Here is an 11636-nt window from a genome sequence, read left to right as displayed (position 1 = left end):
GGTTATAAAATTTAATTTTCTTTAATTTTAAATACACAGCTTTTTGAAGTTTTCTTAACTTTATTAAATAAGCGGAGGAATGCCATTATAAGAGATAAACTGATTATGGTCGACACTGTTAGCGAATCGGGAGTAGGAAGAGGAGAAGTAAAGAAAAAAATAAATAACTAGATTTTGATAAGTAACAGCTATAAAATAGTTGAACAGAATGGTAATATCTATATCCAGGGTGTCAAAAAACAAATCCAAACATTTCCCTTCTCTTATCTGCCCCCTTCGTTTTCTGGAAGGAAAAGATGAGGATTAAGCTTGGAGCAGTTCGATTGGATGTTGGCAGATAAAGCGGATCTTTGACGTGCATCCCTGATAAAAGTTAAGACTTTCTTAAACTTTTTTCGGTCATACACTTCATCTGATGCTCAGTTTCGAGACAGGTGACTTTAAGTATCGTTTCTCACTTTAACAAGCTGACAAAGTTATAAGTTTATAGAGATTTTTTCCCCTCTTTTTCTTTCTTATATACGTGGCCTTAAGAATGTCGACTGTTTCTGTATCTGTGTATGAAGTTAGACTATGTTTTTGTTAGAAGGGTGTTTAGATTAATGGTTTATTTATTTTTTTCATTTTATAGCGAGATATTTTCAATATTATTTTATTGTAGATAACTCGGGGTCTCGTCTTTTATCCCAACGGATTTTCACTTCCATTTATTAGAAGATTCTCTAAATAAAATAGGGAAACAAATCAGTTGATAGATTATATAGAAGTACGAAATTGGAAAAAAACGAAAAGGAAGCCACATGATCGAAAAAGTGCATAGAATATGAACTTCATTTATAATTCATTAGGATATGTGTTCAGTTATCTGGTTTTAAAGGTAAAGTAATAAAATTTTTAAAAGCAACCCAGTCGATTGGTTTCGAAAGTGGTCTAAATTTAGAATTTTTACGATTTTTCTACACGTAATGACTCTTTCAAACAATCAAATTAATTCTGAGTAATTCCGAAAAACAACGACAATTCCATTCATTTAAATATTATTAAACAACATTAGACTTTAGTATTTATTTCTTAATAACTAAAGAACGTTCTCTCATAAACGATTTATTAATTTTATTTTTTTCTTTTTGTTTTAAAGAAAAATGATGAATAAATGCTATTTTTAAGCGCCAGATGAATCTGACAATACTTATTATTCTGAATTCTCACAGGAAGCGAATTTAACAACTGGCTCACACATCCGGGAAGTGAAAGTAAAGGAAAATGCAATTTCAGGTGTGACTATCCAACTGTTTGACACCTTTAACGTATTTCTTAATATTTTTAATATCCGTTCCATCTTCTGGAGGTGTGAAGTGAGTATTTTTTTCAATGAACTATTGTACCTCACTTGTAAACAAGTTGATATTCATTTTCATGATATAACAATTTGGATAATGATATTAGTAGAGATAATAGAAGAGTAATGAATACGTGAATGTCAAAATATAATTTTTATACTTCTTAGATAATGTATTTAAATCGATTATTTACGATACGTTATATAGAAAAACACGGTAAAAGTTAGTTATAAGAAGACTTATTAACAAATGATGTGTTATAAATAGTGATAAACCTATTTAAAACACACTACAAACTGTAATTAATAACAAAACATAGTGTAAAGTAAGCGCGTTACAGTGTACTGTTTACAATACACTTGGAAGAACAATGAGACAATTCAAACATTACCACACAACTATAAATAATGGCATTTAAAACGCGACATTTTACATGTTTAATTATTAATGGTGTATCCAATACAAGACACAACTAATATTTACCATTTTACAGTAAAACCTGTCTAAGGCGGAACCTGGATAAAACGGAAAAAATTCAGTAATGTGCGATTTCGTTTTACACAGGTTTTACTGTATTATTCTACGTATTATATTCATACAATTATGCGTAATATAATGTATTATTTTATATTAGAGATTATACACATATTGTATTTTAAAATCACAATATATAGGTAAAACCTGCGTAAGCCGGAATCACACGGTACCGAATATTTTTCCGTTTAGGCAGGTTTCCGTTTTGAACAGGTTCTACCGTAGCATTATAATCTGCACATATAAGGCTTCTAATATTATAAATTACACATAATAACCTTCTCATATTACATTCGTTGTACTGTACTGTACATAATACAATAAGTCTAACATTAGAGGTATATAATAATATGTCATATGCAGTATGTTTCAAACACATGCTTTGAAATATATATAACGCTTTTAAAATTCGAATATATTATAAACAATTTACTACAAATAAAGGTTATAGTGTTATAGCACAACAATAGATACGAAACTTCATACAATACTTTATGTCATAAAAAAATAAAATATTTCTATGTAATATATAAAATTACAGTATATAAACTGTAAAAATGAGTTAGGCATACACGACATAATAATTTACTATAATATTTTGGCTACATATAATAACATTTTTTACATCACAAATGACTCACTGCTAGTAAACATTTTATATGAAACAATACTTCACATTTAGTGTTTCGCTTCAAATAAAAAACATCGATTTTTTTTACTGGATAAAAAAAAAACATGTATATCAATTTTACAATATTGTTTTCTTTTTTCATAAAAACATTGTTATAAATTTATTAAAACAGTGTTTTTTTTTTAATGAAAATGAACCCAAATTAAACAAAAATTTGCTTTCTTAGTCCATCACTATGTAGGGCCTATATTACTTTACTATAAATTTTATAGTAAAGTAATTTATTGTTAGATTAGAATCTAATTAATAATAATCTTCGTTCTTTTATTAAATTAGAATTGCAATAAGGAATAATAGAAAAGATTAGGGTCTACAGACAGGGTTGTATGGGACTGGGGGTAGACGGGTCCCTCCTCCCCATTAGAGGGCCCCTTCTGTTAATTTTTTAAACAAATGAAATACGTAGAATGTTTCTTTATTAATTAATGAAAACGTCTTTAAGATTTTGCTTCCTTTTAGTAAAAATAATATTAAATTACAGGTGTTGGAAACAATACGGATCCCGTTCTCTGAACTCAGGGAAAAATCTCCAGCCTTTCCCTTGTCTATAGATTCCAACAGTGTAGAACAGAGAGACGAACATAGAAAACGTTTTCATTTCTTCTGTAATCCCAATGTTCAGCACTTTAACAATTATCTAAGTTATTTCTAGAATAAGCAAAATATCTAAATGTAGCTTGTCAATTAATTACATCGTTAGATCGTTAAGCTAAATTCATCAATTCAATTAATTGAGGTATCGATTAAAAGGCCTTCTGACAGGAAGACCAACCAAGTCGTTAGTCCTCACACTTAAAAAGGCCTTCTTGTATACGAGTTAAGAAAAAAATCGGTGGGTGCCTGATAAAGTTAATAAGTGGCTAGGGCCTCTGTCGGCATCCGAAAGGCCTCCTCAATTAGTATAAACTAATCGAACACGCGTATCGATATATCGGAGGAAGATATCGATGTAGAATAATCGATAAATTAGTATAAAATATGAATATATTATATATTTTTTTTAATATAAAATACTATTTTACATTCACATAATACATCAAGCGCAGGACATTCGAATCGAAATATTTAATGCAGAAAAATTAATAATTCTCTGTTAAAATTACGGTCATAAATATCGGAAATGTAAAATTGCGAATTCCAAATGAGCTTATTTAAATATTGACTTATAAATAATACAATACTTACACTTTAAAAGGACGAAACAAACGAATTTATACAACTATCAACTGATTAAGTATACGAGAAACAATATACATATACAGCATATAAGCATTAATAGTAACATATTAAAGCAAAATTAGAGCATTCAATCTATAAATTTCTTATTAGAAAACGTAAAGAATTTTAAATTATAACTAATTACAGATACTCGACCCAATTCTTTACTCGTTCATTTTCCTAGTTTTATTCATAGAATGTCACCGCGATTATGAATCGAAAGCACTTAAGAGGATTACTATTTTAACTCAATAAATAAAACTTAGCAACAGATTTATCAATAGAAACGTTCGGAAGTAGAAATTTTATTCCTAGAAAATCACCATGATCATGAAAAATTGATAAGATTCGTAAAGAGAAGCAAGGGCTACAATTTGAAAACAAAAAATAAAAAATTGTAGACCAATAAATTCCTACTGTCTTCGTCTTTCTGTTTGTCTGTCCGTCTGTCCTTCCTTAATCTCGAGGAATAAGTTAGATAGGTAAAATTCGAGGCCCAATATGGAAAGTGTAGAGGTAGAAGGTCTAGATTAACTATACACAAACCTCCAGTATGCACCGAATGTTGTGTGGTTTTAATTCAAAAGTTTTTTCCCTGAAAGGAGTTAGATAGATGACCGGCACGATCGTATTGCCAACAGGAAAAGTATGACGTACAGGGGCAAGACACTACTAAAGAATGTCACAATAGATAATGCTCGTTATTATTAATTTTTTCCTGATTTTTTTTTTTCTGAATAATAAACGAAAAAATGCCATTTTTAATAATCAAATTAGTTAATTTTGCAATTCAATCTTCAGCAGATCAGCAATTCATAGAAATTGGAGTAAGCGGTCGAGCTTTACAGATTATCAAAGACTCAACCTGTTATCATGTTACGCGATTCTTCTCACGCTCGTAAACAGTTCTTTCATTTACTCTATTTTTTTTATTTTTTATTCTTCTTCCATTCCTTTTTTTTTTCTATTAAGTCGAAAACGTAAGATAGAATATCATTTCAGCTGCTTTTCCTCTCTTTAATCTACATTAATTTATGCGGAGGCCATAAGTAACTGGAGTATTTTTATCTTATTGTTTATTTATAAAGAGCGTGATGTATATCGTATCGGCATAATAATAAATGTAGTATAAACCTATGGTCGCCGGCAGTGCGTGTCCGGATTAAGTGTTTAATATGTATAATTTAGTCTATAGTTCGTTAGCATTGTAAAGACATAAATTACAGTATCGGAGGATCGAAAGTATTTTTGGGTGTAGGCTTGTTTCGTGTATTACATAAATTATTTATGGCATCTAGTAATTATGTTAAAAATTTAAACTTTCTATGTACATAAACTTATGAATTATTCATCGTGTTTAAACTTAAATACACTTAATTTAATTTCCCGTCAGTTTGCTTTTGTATAGTCTTTTCTTCGTCGCTTCTTACTAAATAACAAGTAAGGAAGAAAACAATGATTGGTAACAAGAGTATTATATTAATTATAAGATCGAGTGAGTTTTATTTACAAGGACATAGTAGGGCCTGCTAGCCAAGGCCTTACAGCCAAATGCTTCTTCTGGTAAGGACTCTTCTTCGAGAAGAGTTTTTTTTGAGACTCCTGGATCAATTTAGGTATAGATACAAAAATATTAGTAACGAGAAGTGAAGTGAGGCCTGAAAGTAGGTGAGGCCCCCGCCGCGATCGAGAATGCTCACACGTTAACGTCATCCTTGTTCGAGAGACCCTTCAAAACATCTGTTACGAATAATTCATTCAGTTTCATTTCTCCTGTGTGAAGAAAAATATCTTTATTTTTCCTAACTTTTCTTTTATTATCTGAAATTGTACAATGCAATTTTTGATTACCGAAGGCCTTATAAAGATAAAAACCAAGTCACTTTCGACTTCTGAAAGGTCCTAGTTGCATGAATTTACGTCGATAGTTAAGAGAGTTCATGTTAGATAACAAACAAACGAAATTCGTAAAAGAAAAAAAAAATACCTTCTTTTCCCCAAAAACACAATATAAAATCACAAATTGAACAAAAATTCCCGAAATTCCTGTGATGTAAATCGGATTATTCTTCCTTGCATGTTACTAAGTAACATGCAAGGGTGCAGAATTCGATTTAGACCTTATTAAACTTATGGAAGGAAAAAAGATATATTAGATTTAATTCATAAAAAATGCAATATCTAAACAATTTTTTAAACTTTAAATAGAGAAACGATTGCCTGAAATTGCAAGGGAGGAAAAAAAAAAGATTTTTTATTTCTTTTTTTCTTTTTTACGCCTTCGTATGGGTTATATCATAAAATGACGAACGATTTCTCTTATGACTATATGTCTACTGATGTCTACTCTTGATGGATGGCAAAAGTTGCCATTCGAGAATCGAAAAATGCTGATTTTGCCTTAAAAAAAAAAAAAAAAAAAACTGATTTTTAAAAACATTTTTCTACATTAAATTTTCATATATTATTCCACACGAAAGCGTTAAATGATATTAAATTTATTACTTTATTATTCGAAATTATACAGTTGTTTTTTCCTTCTTTTTTAAATTTATCGTGGTGATTTTTTTTAAATATTTACTCAATTATTACTCAAATGATTCGATTTAAAGCGCTTGGCTCAATTAAAGTATCGCAATAGCGATAACTTTTATGAATACGGTTAAGCAACGCCCGAAAATGGGGTCCTTTCCCTTGGCTCTGATTTCTTTTGTAAAGGGAGGATGACGTAATGTACAGTTCCCAGCTTCGTAACGCCTGCTTTCGACTAAAATAAAACGTAACAAAGAAATTACACTAAAAGTAATACTAAAAAAAAGGACAAAACTACGAATAATACACTATAAACACTACGTTAAACACTATAAAAAGATATACTACAAATGACAATACATACAACACAAGCTGTAAATAACAACACTAAATCGTACACAGAAACAACACTGAAAAAAACACACTACACAATAATATACTGTAAACGATAAAAATTAGGTTATAAAATAAAAATTTAATTAATAATTGACAAGTTGCAATGAATAATAGAACACCTTACACAATAAAAACAACATCCGTACGTTAAAAAAATACAATATAAACAATACTTCACACGCTAGTTCGTAAATTTATGTAATGTAAACAATAATGATACACCAGAAGCACAGGTGATATTTTTATGTTGTAAAATAACACTTAAACAGTACTTTAACCGTTTATAATAGAGGGGAAAAAATGGCGTTTCTAGAAACAAAACTTTAAGTTTCGATACGCAACAGTTAAACGCCTTAGGAAAGAAGGAAACGAAAAACGGAAGTGTCGCATACGTCTCATCTTTTCAAAACTTCTGTAAAGTTTCATCCCGACCGCAAACACAGTAAACACAACACCGAATCTATACACCCACCATCCCCTATAGCTAAATGGACTCGCTTACGGGAGGAGTTTAACAATATCGACCAATAGAATACGTCGTTATAAAGAGATTGACGCGGTAGTGCCTCGTGTTACGTATCTGTGTTTATTTCATAGCCGTGGAGAGAGATGTTGCGTGGTCATTGTAGCTAATCTCCGGTACAGAATGCCTCCTATAATCTCTGCGCTACTGATTCTAGTCGTGCATGGATGCGGTAAGCCACACTTTCGCTCTTCTTTCCTACTTAGTTTTTCCTTCTTACCTTCTTAAAATGTAATTAGTTAATTAATTATAAAGTGTCAGCAACCCGGTTAAAGTTTTCTTAATGACGTCGGTGTGCCGTTTGATTAACCTTGTTAATTTAACTAATAGACTAAACGGAGCGAGTCTGGTGTTTTTTTTACTATCCTTTTATGTCCCCCTACAGGTTTTTGGCAGAGTAAAGCTCTGAGATTTGCATCTGTTCCCCGTTTGACCTCCTTTCTTATTTAATGACGAGACCGGGCTTTTTCTCGATAACCTTGAGCCTTGTGTGTGTGTGTGTGTGCCCCCACCTTTTTTTTTCATTTTGTCTGTAACTGTTTTAATGGAAAACATAAATACATCCTTAGCGACGAAGATATTTAACGGAAACGTTACCATAGTTTTATCTCTCTAGAGATTGATATTTTTTGATGTTAACTTCGCGATTACTTTTATTTTTTTTAAATTATTCCTTTCTGCAATCGAATTTACTTAATTTAAAATTATCATTCTTGATCTAATACCCGAATATTTAATTATATATATATATATATATATTGTTTTTTTCTCCTCTTCCTCCCCGGTTGTCTTTCCATTTATTTTAATCACAGTTGTAAGTTCGATAGAGATTATCTTGTTGGAAACAAGTTAAACGTTCTTTATTTATTTCCGCAATCAATTTATAATCGGTGTCTTTTTTTTTTCAATATTTTAAATGCTGTTTAACGTTTTTTCTAATGCATTTCTATCGAACAATTTAACGTTTCTATGTTTATTTGTAATTTGTTGATTGACCTGTTTAATGTCTCTCTCTTTTTTTATTTTTTGTTTTATTTTTCTGCAATTTGTGCCAATTGATTCTTTTAATGTTTTCACGTTTTTTAAAACGTAATGTATGTCAATTGACACAGCCTAACTTTTTCTAAATCAATTATTTTTTTGCTGTGTGTGTGTTCGTAATTTATGTCATTTAACTTTTTTGTATCGTACTGTATATAATTTATAATTCTCTTCTTGACTTTAACGTTTTCTGCTCGTATAATACACGTATATAAATTTAATTTATTTCTCGAATCGTTAATTATTTTTTTTACTAGTTAATACAACGGATTTCACTGGTTTTCTATGTTGAAATTTGACACTACGGTTTTCGATGATCACGCGCTTTTTAACTACCCTCCTCTATATATATTCTTTTCTGTTTTTTCTTTGTTAGAAATGATTTTTAAGACACATATAAAGGATAATTTTCTCTCGGAATCTCCGTTCTTAAAATCGAACAAGTCGAATCGACGGATCAGATTTCTGTAACGGTTCCGTTCCATCTCTTATACAGTTCGATTGGGCCACTATACAGTACAGTATAGATTGGGATATCCCGTCCCGTGTACCATTCACTTTGATTTACGATTTGACCCGAGAGAAAGAGTGCTAGAAAGAACTTTAATTTTGGTAACGGTTGGAGAGTGATGCCCATATATGCATCTATCTACGGATTTTGGAGAATTTCGTAGAAAGTTACTAAGGTTTCTATTTTATCTTTTCGGTGCTCTTCTATCCCCCTCTCGCTCCTCTCTCTCTCTCTCTCTCTTTTTGTGCAGATATTTTTATTATCGCAGATATTTTATCCATTGCAATAATATGTCCTCCCGCTTAACACTTCACTAATTCTCACCCCCGAGCGGTTTATAGTAAGATAAGTCTATACACATTTACCGTTAAAAATAAAAGGTTGTGTGTTTAAACTTATGAATAATTTAAGTATCGTACGCTTTACATAATCTTAATTACGCTTTAAACTACTTTATACTTTGATATAACCCATTTACGTGTCGTCGTAACACTGTATAATTTATGTAGAAAGCGTATCTACAACAGGAAGGGAATGTTCTTTTTTATATTATTATTATTATTATTTTAGTTAAAAGAAAAGAAAAGAATTAAATTTAAGAGTTTTTATAATAAATAAAATTCTATTTTTGTCGATTTTAATAAAGAAAATAATTTAAAAATTAATTTTTCTTTTAGTTTTTGTCAAATGTAACTTCGAGGTTTACGTGCTTTTAGTTACGTTATGTGGCAGCTAGTTAATTAAATTTAAAAATAAGTAAATTTTTGGTTAAATTAAAATATCTGGATGTAAAAAATGATTAAATTTTGCGAAAATACGTTAAGTTTTTTTCATTATTCCTCCTCCCCCTTTCGTTTAAATTGCCCAATTGAAATAACTTATATACAGAATCAGATATGTTAATTTATTAGAATCAAATGTATATTAAATTTAGAAATAAATAATAATAAAAAAATGCCTCCATAAATTACATTTTTTTTTCCTTAAAAAGTTACAAAATTTGAAGTATTTCTCGTTGATATATATATATATATATATAAAATAAGTGCTTCATCTGGCTCCCGGCCAAGGTTAATAACAAAAATTTTATTCTGTTATACGAAAGGTATATCATAAGGGAAAGTGGAAAAAGATGGTGGAAACTCAAAGGATTTTTATTGTCGACGGTGCTGTTTTTCCACATTTCATTAATAATATAAGAAGTTAAGTCTGACATGCAGCGTACATGTATATTGTGGAATAGAGGCGTAGAAATGTCATTTGTTGTGTTGGAGTGAGTGTTCGGGTTGAGATTTTTCTGTCCCACTAAAGCCACGCACGTTGCAAATGATTTCACTTTCTCTCTCCCGTGTTCTCCTTTTGTTTATGCAATTTACAAATATAAACATCTTCTTGTACATTTATCACATTAGAATTTAGTAATTTTACAAAATTCTGGCGACAACTTCTTGTATATCTGTTGTTGTTTATTATTTTTCTTTTATTAAATATATTCACCAGATAAAATATAAAATATTTCCTCGGATTTTTATAATTTGATATATATATATATATATATATATTTTGTGGGGGGGGAGAAAGTATATTTTTAAAATACTTGTGTAGTGTTACTTATTTTCCTAGATGTTTCGCGTCGCTCCGCATCCCGTAACGCGTAGGGGATGCGATATCGAATTTCTTTAACTTTTAAATTGTAATAGCTTCCGTTTTCGGCTTTGGTTCCTTCCCAGGGAGCGTATTTTTTGAAGCTTTTTTCTCATTTTCGATACACGTAACATCCGGTGGAAGAATGGATATCATCGCGTGAAAAATAACGAAAATATAACCTTCAAAACAGTAATATATATATATTTTTTTACTGTTTAGTTACGTTACGTTATTACATTGTTACTCGTACATGCATAGTAACGCGCGCTTTTGTATACAAAACCAGCAAAACACACAAATAGATATATATAAATAAATTATATAGTAGGAACTTCATATAAACATAGACACACAAACATTAAATAACTCAAAAACACAGATGTAAACGTACGAAAAACCCAAAGACACGAGATTTATTACGTATTTAACACGTAACACTTCTTCATCAGTGACGTTTTCGGGAATAAAAAAAAAAAAAAAAATACAGTATATATATTGTGGAACGAGGAAAACGTTCTAGAAAATTAACACCTTCTAGAACAAGAAATATTATAATTTATATAGAAAAACATTACATTTATCTTAATTTTTTATATTCTTTTATATATATTGGGTATGTTCTAATTGAAATTTTCGAACTTTTTGAATATTTCAGATATTTATTTTTGAATAATTTACATTGTAAAAGATGATTTAGTATACATTTCGCATCAATCGTAAATCTCTATATTTCAAAAATTGTATTGGCAAACACTTCGAAAATTCGAGGAAAGATTCTTAATAACCAAAGACAAGCGAATAGAAGTAGAAAAGAGCAAACTCGATTTTCTTTCGCTATGTACTTTATATATGATGCAAAAACGTTGAATTATTAATTCTCTAGGCAAAAATCGACTTTTTATATAATTTCAACACGGCACCACACGTGTGACGTCATAGCCGTCGATATTATCTATGACGACACGCGACAACTATAATTATGTATTTTGTATGGAGGGCGTCGCGTATCATCGTTCGAATACGTAACGAGAATGATTAGTAACTCGATTCTTGACGCGTAACAAGGTAGGCGAGTGCGTAACTTGTTGTTGGACTCGACAGGAATATTACGCTCTAATTGCCCCCGACTAAGGTGATTGATAACAAGATTTTTGCGTGATTTCTTGGCTCTTGGTGGTGGTGGGGGAGTCGAAAGCGTTTTGA

The 11636-nt window shown here is 30.4% G+C and overlaps 1 protein-coding gene across 2 annotated transcripts in view; it reads left to right on the top strand.

Annotated features, from left to right (window-relative positions):
- Positions 1-1227: 1227 nt before the first annotated feature.
- LOC136989670 (heparan sulfate glucosamine 3-O-sulfotransferase 5-like) overlaps positions 1228-11636 on the top strand; it is a 28997-nt gene continuing 18588 nt past the window's right edge. The window contains exon 1 of one of the 2 annotated variants that reach the window (XM_067287893.1): positions 1228-1355. Coding sequence is in view for 1 of the 2 variants with exons in the window: in XM_067287891.1 (XP_067143992.1) it covers positions 7402-7406 (5 nt within the window). In the remaining variant the exon portion in view is untranslated. Of the gene's footprint in view, positions 1356-7247; positions 7407-11636 lie in introns of those variants that run through there. The other variant, XM_067287891.1, reaches the window with a different exon arrangement.

Source organism: Centruroides vittatus, unplaced genomic scaffold (assembly GCF_030686945.1).
Source record: "Centruroides vittatus isolate TY-2023 unplaced genomic scaffold, ASM3068694v2 scaffold_752, whole genome shotgun sequence".
NCBI lineage: Eukaryota > Metazoa > Arthropoda > Arachnida > Scorpiones > Buthidae > Centruroides > Centruroides vittatus.
This window is presented reverse-complemented; position numbering and strand designations above follow the sequence as displayed.